General features: G+C 32.8%; 1 protein-coding gene and 4 long non-coding RNA genes across 5 annotated transcripts; 3 read left to right on the forward strand and 2 right to left on the reverse strand.

Annotated features, from left to right (window-relative positions):
* Window positions 1-2,751: 2,751 nt before the first annotated feature.
* On the forward strand, window positions 2,752-5,459 carry LOC134249051 (uncharacterized). The gene is made up of 3 exons (XM_062731412.1): window positions 2,752-3,317; window positions 4,632-4,833; window positions 4,965-5,459. The coding sequence occupies exons 1-3, from the start codon at window positions 2,752-2,754 to the stop codon at window positions 5,175-5,177; spliced, it is 981 nt and encodes a 326-aa protein (XP_062587396.1). The 3' UTR covers window positions 5,178-5,459.
* Window positions 5,460-6,098: 639 nt separating this feature from the next.
* On the reverse strand, window positions 6,099-17,629 carry LOC134249050 (uncharacterized). Its single transcript, XR_009988205.1, has 4 exons — window positions 17,583-17,629; window positions 7,481-7,600; window positions 6,866-7,039; window positions 6,099-6,248 (listed from the first exon to the last, which is right to left on the reverse strand). It is a non-coding gene; the product is annotated as an uncharacterized LOC134249050 (long non-coding RNA).
* Window positions 8,616-11,895, reverse strand: LOC134249047 (uncharacterized). Its single transcript, XR_009988202.1, has 2 exons — window positions 11,633-11,895; window positions 8,616-11,341 (listed from the first exon to the last, which is right to left on the reverse strand). It is a non-coding gene; the product is annotated as an uncharacterized LOC134249047 (long non-coding RNA).
* LOC134249049 (uncharacterized) lies at window positions 14,132-15,346 on the forward strand. Its single transcript, XR_009988204.1, has 3 exons — window positions 14,132-14,266; window positions 15,023-15,126; window positions 15,259-15,346. It is a non-coding gene; the product is annotated as an uncharacterized LOC134249049 (long non-coding RNA).
* Window positions 15,591-16,527, forward strand: LOC134249048 (uncharacterized). Its single transcript, XR_009988203.1, has 2 exons — window positions 15,591-15,691; window positions 16,171-16,527. It is a non-coding gene; the product is annotated as an uncharacterized LOC134249048 (long non-coding RNA).
* Window positions 17,630-19,719: the final 2,090 nt, after the last annotated feature.

The following is a 19,719-nucleotide window of genomic DNA, read 5'->3' on the forward strand; positions in this document are numbered from 1 at the left end:
GGTAATTGATAATTGACAAATTCTGCCACAACTCTCCAGCTCTGAAGGTGCAATTTTTTTCTTAAAGGGATGGAGGATAGCATCTGCACGCACATTCCCAAGCTCTGATGTTTCTTAACGGAGACACCGCACAGACAGCTGAAAGTTCATATGCGCTGCTGTCCGGCTTCAAACTAACGTGCAAGCCCATCACCACTAAATACTTCCTTTTAATGTGTCTTACACCGTCATGGATCGTAGGTTTGTTAATCAGGCGAAGATCTTCAAATCGCGTTTGTATATAAGAAAGCTGGTCAAGATCACTGGATTTTGACTTTCCTAAAATGTATAAATGGGGTCTGTCCACATCTGACTGGACATCAATAGGTGGCCTGCTTGATCTTGTACTCATCATTTGTAACGTGTACTGACTGATCATGGGAAAAAAAACTCTCTTATAATTTAATTGAAATAAAATAAACCATAATAATAACATAACGATGTTTCAAGGATGGCGATTTTGCTTTGTTTATGTAATTCATTATTTAAAAGATGGCGATTTACCTTTACAGAATGTTTAAAACCAACAGGGAAAGAAAATCACTAGGCTATAAGTTTTAATTAATTATTATCAAGTTTACTATATGTGTTATCTGTATGAATATTATATGACTTTTACTACAAGGTTGAGTTCAATAAATTAATATTGAACACCAAGAAAATCTTAAACGATATTAAGGATGTTTTGTGCCAATTCTTTATCATAAACATACTCCAGGCGCGGATCCAGGATTTGGAGTGGGGGGGGGGGGCAATCCGCCACTGTACTCTGTTTAGATGTCTTCAGTTGCATAAAATAAAATGAATATTTGAAACTATACGATGATAAGTAAGTAAGTTAAAAAAATGTTACCTACCGGTACTTATCATCAGTTGTAAGCCGCTAGCGTTCTCGCTTCTGCATCAACTTCACAACTCCCTAGACTATCATATAGTCAATTACATCACTTCCTCCCGATTCACGTGTATGTTTTCTAATCTCTTTGTCTGCATGTAATCTACCATTCACGATCCTAAGTTTGAATGATTTGCACATGTGCAATAACATAATACCGAACGATTTTTTTTGTTTTGTCCTCTGAAGAGCGTTCCATTTTATTTAACTCTCAAATATGGCACGATGGTACCCAAACCAGAATTTGATGTGCAACGGTTGTGAAGAAAATGAACGAAAACTAAATGGACCGAAAAAAGCAGCAAAGCAATATGCTTTCCCTTCTTCGAAGGGGGTATAAATATTGGTGGCTACAGACCTGAATATGGGTCAGAATTTCCAAATTAGGGTGAATTCACCATGCATCGGACTCATACCTAACCTCGGACAACTTCAATCAATAAATCTTGAACCAATCTGTATGATTTTTTGTTTTGACTTGTGTTTTCTCAAAGTCGAAGATTTAAACTTTTTAACGATGCTGATTTTCATTATCACGTGATAATACAAGCACCATCATAAGGGCCTTGAAGTGACGTCATTTTGTACATCATCAGAAGGTGAGTCATCAAAATTTTACGATTTTGTAAATGTTTAGAGTTGTCTTTCTTTTACTAGGCTTATTGACTATAGCCGATTCTGACGACTTTTGTTGAAAAAAGCTTTTATTATATAAATTTACGATAAATTTCATAAGAAAATTTACATTATTTTTCATAGCGTTGATTTTTGCTTGTATGTCTAATTCACCTTGCATCGGACATAAATTAACCATGCATCGGACGTTGTCCGATGCATGGTTAATATTCCTTTTTTATAAATAAATAGCACATGCTAATCAATATTGCTGGAACAAAATAAGCTCAACACATTCAATGAAAATATAGACATTTAATAACCGAGTAAATCGATATGTTAAAATATATAAATTGAACATCTGGATTCAATAAAGAAAATAACCGAACAATAATAAAATTATAGATATAAGTAATTCGATAAAGTAAAATTTGCCCATACTGTAGAAACAGGTTAATGCGCAGTAATTTAGCATTTTATTACTATCTTATACCCAGGTATAATTCGGGTGTACATTGGAAGCGATTAATTGGCCCAGTGTTCTATATACTTTTTTTTATCATATATAGTTTTTTTTCCGGGGGGGGGGGGGGGTCTTCCTCCTCTGCGCCTACACTTAACGCACTTCTAAGATCATTGTCCTCTCCTAGACGAAATTGTAGGTCTTCCCCCTTTTGCCACAATTATATGCTATTGTATATAAGATCTTGTCTGTTTTGCAGATCAAAAATCCCTTTTCTTACTTCCAAAATGAAAAACGTAATTATCAAAAACGTCTATGCGGTGGGAATGCATCACTGGGGTCCTAGACAACTAGAAGTGGGCTCGCTTTACTTCTTAAAATTAGATGATGATAATCCCCGAGATCGGAATGCAGTTGCCATATGTGATGACAGACAGACAACACGTTGCAAAGCCTATCTTAGACGGAGTGATGCCTCTAAAATCTCTCAAATAGTTCGGGAAAATCTTGTCCATGGTTTCCTTTACTTAAAGCCCAAATCCGGACTTGATCGCTTCAGTCAAAGGACTGGGCCTTTGCAAAAGTGCAATGTTGGTTTTAAAACACATGACAATGACATTGAACGAGTTCATCAGTTGTTGAGCGAAATGTCTTACATTGTGTATTAAAGTAAAAGGAATTAATTATCAGAATTTGTTAGTTTTTTTTTTCTTGCATTTCAGTGTTATACAGGGTCATTATGGCTCCAGTTAAAAGAAATAAGTGGAACCAAGAATCTATGGCAGCGGCAATAGCCGATGTGAAGGCTCGTAAGCTCTCCATTCATAAGGCCAGCCAGCATTATAATGTGCCGAAATCGACTTTGCATGACCGCATTTCAGGCCGAGTGAAGGAGGATACAGTAAATGGAAAACCTCCTATTTTATCATCGGCTGATGAAAAGCAATTAATCAAAATTGCTACAGAGAGAGCAGAAATGGGCGTTGGCTTCAACAAGTCAAATTTTAAACGCGCCGCTGCAGCGTTGGCAAAACAGCGAGGGGCATCCTTCAAAAAGGGAGTGCCATCTGAAAAGTGGTGGACTCTCTTTAAGAAACGAAACGGCGGCGAGGTGTCCCTGCGCCAGCCTGAGTCTACCGCTAGCATTAGACACAAGACTATGACCAAAGAACGGACCAATAAATACTTCACTGTATTGAGCGAAGTATTGACAACTTACGGACTGGACGGACAACCAAACAAGATATGGAATATGGACGAGAGTTTTATTTCATTATCATCTGATAGTTCCTTGGTTGTGACCAGGTAAAAGAACAATAAATAAGCATTAACCCCTCACCCACCCACCCCCTTTTTATGCTACATATTTCAGATTCCAACGTTTACTTAAAATGAAGGGTCATGACCTATAAAGATCAACCTGTAATTCTTCAAAGAGGAAGAGTTCCATTTCAAAAACAAGAGGTCCATGGACCACATCGCTCACCTGAGCAGAAAGCGGAAATCAGTTTATCCCCCCCACTCCCCTATTGTAAGAGTGGAAACAGGGAGAATTTATTATATAGCACTAGTATTAAAATAATTTATCAATTACCATTGATCTATTCTTTGTTTTGAACAAGAGGCTCACGGACATTAAAGGTCATCTGAGTATCATGTAACAACTCTTCAACTCTAGGAACTTAATACAACGAGGTAGATCAGAGTAACCAAGAGAAAATGCACTTCCACTTTATAACCAGTTATGCACCCCACCCCACGGGAACCACCGACCCTGGGGCCACATATTTAAAAATTTTGGAAATTTTATCATAAATTTTATTTCCTCATAAATGTTTGATTAATAAAAAACAGCAGATTTCAAAAGCATTCACTTATTTTCAGACTATGTACTCCTCCCCCCCTCCCAAATACCCTTGACCTAGGGGGGATGAAATTAAACATTTTGCTAGATGCACCTTTCTTCATCATAAATATATAAACTTAGATCATTGGTATAATACCCAGAGGCAAAGGAAAAGATTGTCAAATAATTAATGTATTTTCACTATAAAATCAATAGAGCACCCCCCCCCTTACACCAAATCACAATTCCTCTATTCTTCCTTAGAAGCTGTGTACCGAATTTGGTTGAAATTGGTTCAGTGGTTTCAGAGAAGAAGCTGAAAATGTTCAAATGTTAACATAAGACGGACAACGAGCGACGACTGACGAAAAGGGATAGCAATTATAGGTGACCTGAGTGCGCAGGTGACCTAACAGTTTAAATTTATTGGCAAATTCCATCAGTATTGAAATGTACAGGTGTAAAAATGCAGGCGGAAATTTCAAGTAAGCATAGTTGTTTGAATCTGCGCTACCTGAGGATACTTCTATATTAATATCAATCATGGTTTTGCTGATTTTTGCAGATTATTTTCAAGATGATCTGTATATATTATGCAAAATTTTGCCCAGGAAGGGGGGATCATAATCAAAACAAATTTTATTCTAAAATACCTTAGTTTGCTTCTTGATAAATATGATTGACAATGGCTCAGCTATTCTTCAGATTTCATTCTTTACTGCAATTTAACAATTTTTTTCTTGAGTCATTTCTTCTTTTAAAAATCTTATTAGAACTGGCACAAAGTACATCCAGTCCAAGACTGGAAGTAGGGAGCATGTTACAATTCTTGCCTGTGGGAGTGCTGCTGGTAAATTCATACCACCCCATTTCATTATGAAGGGAAAAACACAGGTTGCCCTGAGATCTTGGGATTCTGAAAATGCCCCTATTGGTTCTTTTGTCAGTGTGTCCGACTCTGGATGGATAAAACAGGTATGGTATTAATAGAAATTTTAATTTACTTCTATATCTCAATATTTGATATAATTGAATAAAAAATACATGTATATTTCAACAAATATTATAATGACTTTCATTTCCAACTTTTACTTTTCTTCCCATAGGGTTTGTCGCTCTTATGGTTTCAGAAAGTTTTTCTGCCGAACATAGGTCCTGAACGTCCACAGATTTTAATATTTGATGGACATGATAGCCACCATCATGTAGAGCTTATTGAATGTGCTCGAGAGAACAACATTGTACTGATGGAAATACCAGCTCATTGCTTTCATTGGCTACAACCATTAGATAGGCATGATTTACTTTCCTCTTTGTGAAATAATTAGCTTACTCATATATATCCTTCTCTTTGCTATGATCATATCAAATTTCAGGTCTGTGTTTGGGCCCCTAAAAAAGAAATGGCGTGAAGTCAATACAACTTTCATTATGGAAACTGCCTGTCCCATCACACATGGAAACTTCTTCCGCCTTTTCTCAAGAGCGTGGAATAGTCTGAAGCCTTCATATCTTATAAATGGGTTTCGGGTTACTGGAATATCACCACTTGATCCTGCAGCAATTCCTGAGGAAGCCTTCCTCCCATCAAACGTGTATGCTGACCCTGCAGGTATATTGGAAAAAGATCTTTATTAAACAGACACTGTGCCATTAAATGGCTTATATGTATATATTTACATTTGCAAATGTTTTCCCTTAAATAACACTAGTATTTGAACAAGGCATTTTTACATCTCCTTAAAACATGTTCATGTGACCATAATTTTATTTTTATCCTTGAGCCATTGTAATAGTACTTAATTTACATCATTCATTCAGCAACACTCAGATGATTCCATTAATTGCCTTCATCAAACCTTGGCTGTACTAGCTACATGTAGGTTAACTTGTTGACATGCATATATCCACCTAGCATTTGTGAAATGGCTGCCTTTTTACCCCTTTAGGAACATGAAACACTTTGAAAAGGACAATAAACAAGGATTTCTCATATGCTCAAAATCTTCAAGAACAGTAAGGCAACATTTAAAATAACACTTTCCATGAAACATGTAATAAGTATCTTCACAAAATTACATTTATCAAGGGATAGAAATCAGCACATCCTGCATATACTACAGAGTGCAGCCATATTGTCCATAAAATAGCCCCAATTCAAGAGTGGTTTACATGATACAGCCGAGTTAAGATGAGGTACAAATCAACTGAAGTGTACTGAGTGGTACATATATATACATGATTATGAAATTTACTATGTGACAAGGATAATGGCAGTGGATCTACCTTATCTGCATTTCCACTGATGTCAGAACTGTCAAATTCCACACCCGGGATGGCTGGAGAAAGTCCACCTGCTCCAACACCTTCTGGTAGAGTGTTCAAAGTGTCTTTGTGCTATATTAAAAACAATACTTGACTATTCCAAGGAACACCTGCTATCACCTACAATAGCATCACTGAAATTAATAATGAAAAAAAAATATAAAGTTACAAACAGACAAATGGAACACAAAACATTTTTCACCCCTCCTCCCATCACATTCATGGGTGGAAAATGTATAAAAAAAAATTCTTTCTTCGTAAAATGTAGCAATCAATTTAATTTAGAAATTGAGCTCTTTACTAAATTGAATTACTGAAATATCAATTATTTTTTTCATACATTCAACATTGATTATATGTTCAAGCCTACATTCTCTCAGATTCTAAACTTAACTGGGTTAACTCTCTCTGTATTCAAGAATTTTTAGCCCACAAGTTTGCTTGTATTTATTTTTCTACCTTTAATGGAATGTTATCAAAATTAAGTTTGTGGTATGTGCATACATGTAAATTACAATACAGTTTGAAAATAGTGTATACTATGGTAATTTTATATACTAGGTAAATTTAGAAAATGATTAAACAATGCATGTAATTACGTTTACAGACTGACAATCACATTATTTTTTTTTTCAATTTAGAAAATAAACTTACAATAAAACTATAAATTACTTAAAATTACAACCAGTCGTTGAAGACATTCCTCAGTTTTCTGCTGAGGAGGTTCAGGCATTATTGGACATGGGGTGTTCATTTGTTGATGTTGGGCCAACTCCTCAACCCATTGCTGTCACAACTGAAGGTTCAAGTGACTGTCCTCCGGATTTAGCTCTGGCTGCCATTGAGTGCTCAATACCTGAAGACAAAAAGCTTCTGTATGAGACCTGTTTCAATTATGGAATTTCAGTGGTTGATGATCCTCTATTTCAAACATGGAAAACATTAAAGTCTAAGGTATACTCCAGTTTAATTTCTATACATGTAACAAAGGGTATGTTTTGTAGTTGAATAAATAAATTCCATATTCAACTACAAAACATTGAATTTTCTATTTATTAAAATTTCTACGATTTTCCCTTTGCCTATTTGTCTTTTTTGTGATACAGTCATAGGCTACATGCTGTCATACATGTAGTTGAGGTTGAGCGGTTGAGAAAGTTTGATCATGTAACAAACTGCTTGTCATTGAAAATTGAATTTCAATTTTATTAGCATTGTTATATAAGGAAAGATATCAGCAAATGTAAAATATTTAACAATAAAAAATGTTTTTCCATTATTAGCTACAAGTAGTTACCGATGACTCAACAAGCATTCTTTGAGATATTCCTAGAGTGAAGGCTCCAACTAAACCAAAACATCAAAGAAGGATGGGTTTTTTGTCTTAACCTGTGATGAGGCATACAAGGCTAAGCTTCTGAAAGAAGAAGAAAAAAAGGAGAAAGAAAGAAAAAAGAAATTAAAATCTGAGAAAAAAAAATGTTAAAAGATCATAAGAAAAAAAAATAAATAACAAGTTTCAGATGTCTGAATCTTGTTGAATTACAAAATTATTCATTTTATAATTTGATCAATCATTTTTACCCTTTAAGGCTATCAAAAATATATGTGTTTCCAGTTACTCGACCTGCCGTAATTTTTATCAACAAACTCATTCATTTTAATCATACTGACAGACATCGATAACACATATACTTCGTAGCGTAGTGGTTAATTATTGTGCCAAACCCTGAAAAATCGAATCTTACAAAAATAAAGATGAGTAAAAAAAATAAATTATTAATACAATATTAAAACCATGAAATTCAGTAATTGCATTAAAATTATAATTTTGTTTAAACAATATCGCTTTCATGAACTTTTAGCATTGAGAAATGTTTTTTCTCAGAGCAGGGGATTGACATCGCCTTATATGCCTCCATTCTTTGTTTCCATGACCATTTCTTTCTCTTAGTCTTACGAAATCATAATGGTGCACTTGCTGACTGCAAGAAGCACTGCTTGAAAAAACACCTTTACAAAACTTTACTTGCAAAGTAAATTTCATTAAAGGTGCTCCAAAAAGCAAGGTCATCTTTGTATTAACTTTACAAAAAGTAAAGGTGAAAAGGTAACCTTTACTTGCACGAAAAGATAATTAAATATAACCTTTCACCTTTAATGCCATATTAAAGTTCATAAAATATACATATTTTATAAAAGTCTTATTTAAATGCTGACTATTGTCTAATACACTTATTCTTTGGATTTTCAGTTTGTTCAAAGAATCTAATCTAGTCAGTACCCAGAATTTTAAGAAAAACGTCAAATATTTTTTTAATTATCTTGAATCCATTTCCAGTTGAAATTAGTATTAGAAATGGTCATCTACAGAATCAAACACTCGACTCATCATTATTTGACAGACTACACCTCAAATAATACAACACCTATGCTGTAAGCCAGGTTAGCTTAGTTGGAGCAGCTGGCGTTTATTTTGATAAATGTAACAATACATAAATATTTAACATACATTACATTGAATGTGAAACAATAAAGCACTGCAATGCATTTGTAAAATATTTTACATTTAATAAATAGTATCTCTATCACTGACATTAAAAACCGCCCAGGCAAAAACCATAGATGGTTTACTATGGAAAACCTGTGTCCGTCGCTATGTAAATAATGTCTCAAGGGAGAATGCCGGACGTGCATTCGGTGCAATAGTTAAAAATGCAGGAACATCCTATAATATTTGCATGTATGAAAAAATCCAAATTAAAATACATTTCAACAGTTTTGTTATTTCCATTACCACTATATTTATACAAATATGATATATAGATTATATATAAAGCAAAAAAACCTGTGTTTATTGAAGAGCACTGGCTTAGAATGATTTGAACACCTTACTGAATACTCATTTCTCATTGGCCTTCCTTTGGCCATGCCCACATATACAACCAAAACAATTAATATAGGTTCCTCACATACAATGTGTTCCCGCTATACTACAAAACACAGGAAAAAAATATTATCTGCACCAGGATTGCCTACAAATCTCTGAATTGGATGGCATAGATCTTTAATATGTACATTGATATTAATGATAGAGTAATTAATAATATAACAATGGGAAAAATTGGCATATTGATAATTTTCATTTTCCAAACAAAAATGATCTAAAATATTCTGCATTTTTGCTTCTCATCATATGATGAGTCAGATATACAGCACAAACAATATCCAGTTATAACCTTGAATATAAACATTATATTGAGCTATCTTTGTCTTTTGTTTTCCTTTAAACATTCAGATACATGTGAGAAAAAAATAGAAAAAAATAATACAGATGATAAGTATAAATTTCACATTTCTGCTTTTGAAATGGAGGTCTCATTTCACTTTAAAATATAATACCGGTACATTATTTATTCTTAATGGTGCATGTACATTTATAAAATAAACTTTGCAGTTTAAATAGAATGTGGAAAAAAATTACATAAAAGGCTATTTGATTTGCACTTATATACAGGCTAATAACATCTTCAACTTGTAATGCAAAATGATGCATTTTACATATTCACAAACTCAAAAAATGGTGAAAAATCTAATAGAATATATGCGAGGATGCAGTTTGCAAAATGCATGAGATCATGTACGAGTCCAGCTTCACCCCGTGAGCCTGTCTGTGCTTGATTAAGTTTAGATTATGTTTTTATGTCTGTGGTAAATGTTAGTGTGTTTGCATATGTGTCCAGCTTCACATATTTTCATGTATGTGCTTGGCTTCACACGCCTTGGAAAATATGTAATAGGTTGTGGCAGATGCATGTGTATTTGTGTATGTGTCCAGCTTCACACACTTTCATGTATGTGCTCGACTTCACACACCTTGGAAAATATGTAATAGGTTGTGGCAGATGCATGTGTATTTGTGTATGTGTCCAGCTTCACACACTTTCATGTATGTGCTCGACTTCACACACCTTGGAAAATATGTAATAGGTTGTGGCAGATGCATGTGTATTTGTGTATGTGTCCAGCTTCACACATTTTCATGTATGTGCTCGACTTCACACACCTTGGAAAATATGTAATAGGTTATGGTAGATGTATGTTTGCATATGTAATGTATCCAGCTATACGCGTACACTTTTTCATGTGTGTGCTCGATTTACACGTCAACATAATAAATTTTAAAATATGTAATCATGGTGGTGTAAAAGGTTTACAAGTGTATGATCATGATGCACAAAGAGAAAAAAAGTTCTGTGTGGTTTGTTCTGCAAATCTGCATATAAATAAACTACAATTATGTCCTGTTGAGAAACTGACAATCATAATAAGTAACATATTCATTTTACATAACTGTACTGAAAATTACACATCCAGTTTAAATTACTGTACTGAAAATTGAATTTGTGCAAAAACTCTCTGGCTGAATAACATACAAAATCATGAATGCTTGCATGTTCATCTATAAATCTCCAAGATATTTCCTAGTTAGCTTGTAGCGCCCCACCGGGCAGTCTTACAACACATTTCATAATCTCAGTTTGCATTTATAAATCAATTTATCCTTGTTCCTCATATCTTGAAAATAGATGCCGAAATTCTAGTCTACAGTTTATTTACACAGCACATCACAAATAGAAACATTCAGGAAAAATGATTCACAAAAAATAAAATCCAAGTAAAATATTCACATGTACATATAAATCCGAGAAATATAAGGTAATATTCCAAGTAAGTATGTAGCTTTATCTATCTCTAACATTTCTATCTACTAAGTCTTCTATATTTCCATCTTCCTATCTTATTCTAAAATTCTGTCGCACTATAGATATACTCAAGATCTGCTCCTGACGATCAGGAGCACATTATAAGATCCTTAAGATCAAGAGTCAATACACAGGTCATTAGGATCAGCAGGGAGTTATATAAGAGGGGGCAATTAATATACAAATAAGATGATAATGTGTGAACAATTAAGTAATGAAGAGTTATATTAGAGATTAGATATTCTAAATCACTACAAGTTTACAAATTTTTGATCATATCATTGATAACAGTATATATTCTTGACAACTGTATTGGATTCCCCTCTCTGACATCTTTTCTTGTTCACCAATTAGTTCAACAGTCATCTGGGTACTCAGGTGTTGTACAAGTCCTAAAAAATCATTTTCAAAATTATAAAGAAAAACAATACAATTTTTAGATAGGTTTTCATTATTACTTCTATTGAAATTAAAGCACAAAATTTTGAAGACATACTTAAGTAACTTAAAACATGTATAACTAAACATAATGGAAATTTAGACAAAGCAACTCAATGTCAAACATATGTAACATCTGTAATATCCATGAAACTTACTGAGATACTTAAAATGTTTGTGGTGTGCTTTCACTAAGCTTAGCAATATATAACATTTCTTGATTACAGTTGAAGTCCAGTTCTCACCTGACTTGCACATTCATATGGATTGGTTCTATGTTGATAATCTCTTTCAACAATCTTCATCACAACATCTGAAAGTAATCAACCTTCAAAATTAAATCTGACGCTCACCTCAGGTGCATACAGACTCCCTGTACATTGTACAAATGCATGGAAAATGAAATTTTGAATAAAAAATGAATTATCTCTTCACCATACCTGGCCTCTTTAAAAAATGTGAGGAAATAATTTAAATATATTCTTTACATAAAATCATGAAGTGAGTATCCAACTTACGCATCTCTAGAAATATATATAATGAAAAATAGTTTATTTAATCAGTTACAAGGGGGATGTACGGCCACCTTTAGTGCAGTGAGAGCAAAATGTAAACATTTCTTCAAATGGCTAAAATACAATATATTTTGATCAAATTTTAAGTCTTTTTGATAAAAATACAATAAATATGCATAATCGAATGCATGTTGTGCATATATAATCTATACTTTTGCAGAAAAATGCCTTTGATATGCCTTAAGAACTGCGCAGCTACAGAAAAAGCCTTAAAAAATTTGCAAACTGTGCATTAATGTTATCTCTACAACCCTGCACTTTTAAATGATTTTCAAGTTCAAAACAAAGTAATTCAGGGACTTATATATTATATTATATATACTTGTTTTATATATATTATAACTTAATGTAGAAGAGAATAAGTTGCAAAATATAAAATAATATGAACACTTTTAACATGTTATAGTGTGTCTTGAAGTTATTTTTTATTTGAACATAATTTTTTTTTCTTGCCCATATCTCTTTCAAAAACTTTAAAGAGAAAAAATCCACCTTCAAACATTTTTTCTCAAACTCAGGAAAAATGTTTATATTGAGAAAAAAAATCCTTAAAATTTCAAATGTTGGAAAAAAATTTTGAAATAAAAAATGATCTCATTTATACCATGACCTGGCCAAATATTTTTATAACAATGTGAGTTATTATAAGGCTAAATATATTCATCACATACTTAATCATGCAATTTTTTTTAATACAATTTGAAAAAAAAAAAGGATTTTGTTAGCAACTTTTTTTTATATTGAATGCAAAATTGCAAACATTGGCTTCTAAATTTTGAAAACAATTAAGTTACTAAAGATGTAAAATGGAGATGAGTTGTCAACTGTGATGGTGAACATGACATACAATATCACAAAGTTTTACCTCCTTAGCAAAGCATAACTCCTATTTTTTCTGATCTACACAAAATATACATATGAAAATTTTAAAAATGAGAGCGATTGTTTAAATTTTCAAATTAAATGTATCCTCCTTGTGCCCCATTTGAAAATAACTATCGCCACAGAAAAAAGAACTATAATGTCAGGACATTTTTATATTTCTGCCAGTGTTAAAGAAACCTACAAATTATCCAAGATCACGAAAAATTAAATAAAATTGGTAATAAACGAATCTACAGCAGATATATTCACATGCCAACCACTTAATGGAAAAATCGGAATGCCCATTGAAAACAAAATGCCCCTTCAACGGACTTTAAATGAATTTTTAAAGATTAATGCAACTTAAAATTTTCATAAATATATATGATTATTACCATAATTAACTACCTGTTGTTTCTCCTCTTTAAAAAACTCTGTGTGAGGAAATATACACATCTTACATGAAAAATATATTATTTACATAAAATAATTGATAGCTATACTGAAATTAATCCATTTTCAACAATGAATGGTACACAGTCAATTAATATATCAAAAAAACTTAATTGTTTCATGTCTCTAGAAGTTTACATTTATCTTTGAATGAAAAATGCATTTATTTCTTTCAATAATTCAAAATCTGTGTAAAAAAATCAAGAATTACCTAAAAACTGTGACTGGTGTCTCAGGCATGACCAATAAACACAAGACCTTTCCATCCTTAGCAGCATGCATTAGCTCCACATTCCTTGCTTCTACAAAAATATACAATGAAAATTTTAAAAATGAGAGAGAAAAGTGTTACATGTACTTGGGGGAACAGAGGAAGGAATTTTGAAGTCAGATTAATTATATTTCTGCCAGTGTTGGGACGGATAAATTTCCATAATAAAATGAAACGAATTATTCGCAACAAAAAAGACACATGTATTACCTTGCAGTCACCGTCGCACATAATGTATACAACTGACAACATCCCAAAGCTCTTTCTTTGTTTACTTGGCGGAATTTTCTTTGCATTCTAGACTGGTTCCCTGCTCTGGTTCCCATACATTGCCGTGAATAAGTCCTACGTTTATTGGTTTTATTTACAAGCTTCAACATCAATAAAATCTCTAGCACATTTACAGCCTGTATCGTAAACTACACTGAAAAAATACTTAACACACTGTTGTCAGCTCAGTATTATGTTTTCCTCTTCATTCAAGTAATATATAAATCTTCTCGAATGTAAAACGAACGACCTACTCTGAACAGTAACCCAAATATGGCACTGTGTATTCGGTTGAATAGCCAATCATTTCAAATCAAGTTGAGCGGGTCTGCATCGTTATTTTGACGAAGTTTGAAACCAGCGGTAATATTTTGATACTTCATCTAGATTTAAGAAGATTCTTGCCTTGACAACTGCTCGAACTCCCGGGTTGGCATGCTCTAAAGGTTTGTTTACGATTTCCAGCCGTTTTCACTTTCACTTTCAGATCAGTACATTGTGCATGTTGTGAATGAATGAAACTAATCAAATTCACGCAAAACGACGCTTTGTATGTTATTTAATACTGCCAGGATATTAGATAAGTATTTTTGACAATTTTGGGATTAAATGTTTATGTGCGTCACGTAATTCTGTAAAGGTGTATGAATTAAACAAGACAAAGAAAAACATATTCTGGAGTTGGACTAAAATGAGTAGTAAAAACCAAGTCATGCCGTGAATTTGAAACTGAAAACCGGATTTTTGCTTATTACAGAGAATTTTCACTTTCAAATGTCATAAAACTTAGAGTTGGATGAGAGTTTCAACTCCAAATTTGATAAATAAGTTTGTTTTATTCTGCCTAGGCCGTTAAACTGTGTCCATTTTCTTTAAATGTTTTGTTAACATTTTATTTATATTTTTTTGACACACGTGTATTTTGTACTATATTCCGTAATGTAACATTAGATCTGTCACTGTTTAAAACCAAAGAATGAAAATGAGAAAATTCTGTGACGTAAGCGGTCCAACATATCTCCAAGCGGTCCAACATCTCACTCAGCGGTCCAACATCGATTTTTTTATGCCCGCTCAGCAAAACATTAAAAATGTTAGACTTTTTTCTGTATAGATTTGTATAGGAACAATTTTTTAAAGGTATAACAAATAAATTTGTTTTATTTTGTATTTTAAACCGTGTCCATTTTCTTTAAACACAGGTAAAGTGAATTCAGTATGCAGATTGTTGAAGGGAAAACAGCAAGACAGGGCGAGGAAGACGACAAAACATGATTACCCAGATTTAAGATCCCAGTGTTCTTTGGTACAAGCACATTTTTATAATAAATTTCATGAAATCTGTTACTTGAACAAACATTAACATTATTTAGTGCGTGACTTGCTCGGGAGTCAATATCATCATATATTTGTAAAAAAAAAAATTTCCTTTGTATAGTCTCAAGCTACTCAGCCTACCATGAGAAAATTAAAAGATCTGTCATGAAGAAGAGGCGGGTTCTCAACTTTCATATTATAAATGGCAAGTATTGTTTAAGATCAAATTTTAGATTATTCTTGATAGAAAAACATAAACATAATATAAAGGTGTTTGTTAATTCATAGCTATTATTTGTGATTGCACTGTGTATTAATTTTCAAAATCAATTCATTCTTTGGTGACCATGTTCAGTGGTTTGTTTCAAACTCATAATTTTTTATAAAAATATTGACTATATTAATTTGTCCATATGCAGAAAATGTTAATCACGGTATGAATTCTATTTCAGCATGATTGTCATCTTCAATTTGAGGGACTCTCACCTAAAGTCCTTTAACTGTTCCATATCAGGAAAAAGTTCATGAGCTGAAACATGCGATTGGAGAAAAAGGTACATATATCCTAAACCATAGCTTGAGTATCATTCTGTATACATGTACAGCTAAACTAAATATGTAGCACTATATTGTTCTCTTTGTAAACTGACAACAGAGTAGTCAGGAAACCTATGATTTCCCAATATTTCAGGGATTTATTCTTTGTTTTTGTATAGTACCCTTAAAAAAATACATAGTTCTCAAATTGTAATGTATAGGCTTTTTGTGATAAGGGATACATGACCTAACCATTGATTCTTCATATGAAATGTCAATAACAAGAGTTCCGCTCATTAAATTCATAAATTTGCATTTTTTGCTTTTTAAGGTAAAAGGTCATTTTTAGAACTATTTATTTATAAATTAGGTTGTTTCTTGTTTTTATTTTTATAAATCATGGTATTGTGAATTCTGATAACACAGACGCCTTTGAAAATATTCATACTTATGTGTGGCACTGAAAAAATACTTATAGATTTTCTTTTTCTTTTAGGAAAAGCATTAGGAAAATGCCTGCACGGGGAAAAAAGTTTTGGACTCTGAAAAGGGAGGTGTGACAAAAACATTTTGACATTTGTTGATTTCCACTAAAAACAATATCCACAAGAAAGAGGACATAGTTTTATGTTGATTCACAACTTTAATTCAAGAATGTACAGTTGGTTTTATTATAAAACATGTCAGTGACACATACAAAACAACCATATTCGTGAAATGTACTCTGTCTTTGATATGTATGTAATTTGCAGGATAGGATGTGGGCAACATATACTGCCAAGAATCTTGATGATTTTGATCTTATGTTTGTAAAAAGAAATGTTTTGTATTGTAATAAACAAAGTTAAAGTCAGCTTTTTTATTGAATTTGTATATTAATTGTGATGTTTACATTTCCGCAACTTATCAATTTGGAAGAAAAAAACTTTATATTTATAATTTGAATAAGGCTTCATTCACTGGAATGGAAAACAGAGCTTATTAACTTTTGTGGTTATTAAAGATGGTATTTAATTAAATTTAAGGTTTGTAAATATCAGATTGTGGTTATTAAAGATGGTATTTAATTAAATTTAAGATCTGTAATTATCAGATTTAATATATACTAAATACTGTGTTTAATGGTTGTAAATATTAACTTTACTTTTTTGTAAAGTCAAGATAAAGTGGGACATTACATCATATTTAAGTGCATGTAAAGTTAATGTAAAGGTTACCTTTTCCAACTTTGACTTTTTTCAGAAAAGCCAATTAAAGGCATTGTAAATGATAAATTTACATTATCTTTACTTGTTTTGTAAAGCCAAATTTTCACGCAGTGAAGTCTGTGTTCGTTGCTATTTCATGTCGTTAACAAAAGTATCATCCTTAACAAAATAATTATAGATGAAAATGTAATTACATATAAGACTTATTAAGTCTTATTTCTTATTCATTATTTTTATATTCAGTATGTTCAAAAGATATGGAATCTCAGATCCAAACATCAATATCACAAGAAATTTTTTTTTTACTTACATTGTACCTATATACCCTATTTTTGGACCTACCCTTACTTAAGTCTCCTTGTTAACATGGTCAACAATATGTTACCTAACCGCAGACCCTGGCATTTTTCTTTGTTGAATATCAGACCTTTTGAAAGGGTATATGAAAAACTAATAAGTACAAAATAATGATTTGATATACATTTTTTCAGGCAACAGGTTTAATTAAGCTACAATGCACTGAGCCAAATGCAATATCTAAACGAAACAGTTTTTTTAATGTTAGCTACACAGGCCTATGCCCAGTGAAAGCTGAGAAATGCGCTTTGTCACCTCTACCTATGCAGCTGCAGAATTGATCGAAAAATATTGCATCATTTCACGAAAAAATAGTTACAATAGCAATTCAAAGCAAACTTACACTGCAAGGAGGCCACAATAGCAAAACCACAGAACGCTCCAGCAGGCCAACCGCATGGTGCAACCACTCTACGTAAACGCTAAAGTGAAAATGCAACCGGAACAGACATTTCCGGTGTGATGCTTCTTGTACTTTCGTACTAGAAAGGGTAATTATTTACAAATCGCAAGTTTTTTCCCACTACAATAAACACTTTGCAGTGGAGGTTGATTAAAAGAAAGGACTATAGGTCGACTATAGGTCGATGACAGCTTTCTCAGGTGCTCTCTCTTTCTCTCTCTCTTTTTCTCTCTCTCTCCTTCTCATTCTCTCTCAATTTGATCATCTAAACTGAAATAAAGAGTAAACTTTAAACTGATTTTAGCAAGTAATTTTCGGATATCACTTTTTAATAAGCATTTAAGAGGTTTTAAGGATCACTGCAAATAAAAATATGACATTTATCGGTTCAATATATCGTTTGTCCGGTGCATGGTGAACATCGTCCGATCCATGGTGAATTTTAGCTCTTTCAAAAAAATGCATTTTTAAAAATATTTTCTGTGTATATAGCAGAAAATTGTATCAAAAATTCATATTTTAATCGCATACTATATTTATACTTTATTTTCATAATATCTGATGGATAGCGATATCCCTTGAACATGTTAAAGTAGAAAGGCGTCCGATCCATGGTGAATTCACCCTAACTGTTTTGGAAATGTTTCTTTGAATTATTTAGAGCGTCTACGTTTGATGTTTCTCCTGAGAATGAGGTAAGTTCATTCCACACAATACCTTGTCGTTTCTGTGCAGCCTCTTTCTGACGTGCTTAATTTGTGTCTTCTTCGGGTATGTTGCGGATTCACACTTTGACTAAGGACAATGTCCCACCGGCATCATCCCGTGCATTGCATTCCATTGGACAGCGATCGACTTGTGTTCTGTCTTTTTAGACATTCTATTACCAGCACTTCCTTCACCAAATTAGCACTTGTCTGTAAAGGAAAGAATTGCAAAGATTCTTCATTACGATTCTCGTATAAATGAAACTCATCAACTTGTTCTAGTATGTTGACATGCACCAGTACCCTTTATATTCTGTTACTATGTACCTACCTTTCAACAAGATATCTCTCAAAAAGAATTCTACAACTATGTCAAATTGCGAATACATGGATATAATGACGGACCAGTCTTCGGGGCCATAAAACTTAGTCAGCTCAATTTTGAGATCAAAATGTGAGACGGTCTAGGATTTTGGTCTCATTCTCACGTTAGGTGTGCCATAAAAAGAACCACGTACTCTAACTCTTGATTCCCGCCTACATTTTGCACCCTTTAAATTCAATTTTAATTGCAATTTGGCCATTAAATCTTGGTTTAGTACAAAGAGCAGTTCTATGGTAATTGATTAATTATTTTAATTCCAGCTCTAGATGGTAAATGATCATTAATTTCAGCTCTCAAAAAAAGGGGGGTAGACGATATTTTCTAGTGAAATCGAACTTTCAAGAATCACTATATTTTGAAATAGTCTTCAATATGATTAAATGTATTTCATATCTTTTCTTATGCTTTACACAAATAAATAAAACATATATAAATTATTAAAATACAATAATTTAGTTGTAAATAGCTTTAGACTTGGTGAAAAATCAACATTTTTTCGTTTTTTGTCTATAAACATATGTTCCCCCCGTGAAACACAAAAAGCTTTGGCATAAATTTGTAAAATGACAGTCTATATACCTGTAGAAAGGAATTTTTGTTTCATGGGGGGGGGGGGGGGGAAAGATGTTTTAAAAATATTTTCCGTTTTCCATTGATTTCTATAGTGAAATACTCAAGTTTTACCATAATTATAGAGTTATCTTTCTTTGGTATCCCAAAAAAGTAACGTTTTATGAAAATTCATATAAATATCTATAAAAATTCTGAAAATCATTCAAATATGTTAACTTTTGAAAATTGACTTAGAGCTACGCGGGAGAACAATACTATCGTTCGTGGTTCTTTGCCGTCTCGGTCTCAGTCTCACTTTCTTGGTTTGGTCTCACTTTTGAGCTCAAAAAGTTAGACCACGTAAAAGGTGTCTAACTTTATTTTTTGGTCTCACTTCCAATATTGCGTCTTCGGCAGCGAGATTAAATATTTT

Source organism: Saccostrea cucullata, unplaced genomic scaffold, assembly GCF_032062105.1.
Source record: "Saccostrea cucullata isolate Sc308-1 unplaced genomic scaffold, CSIRO_AGI_Scuc_v1 ctg1790, whole genome shotgun sequence".
NCBI lineage: Eukaryota > Metazoa > Mollusca > Bivalvia > Ostreida > Ostreidae > Saccostrea > Saccostrea cuccullata.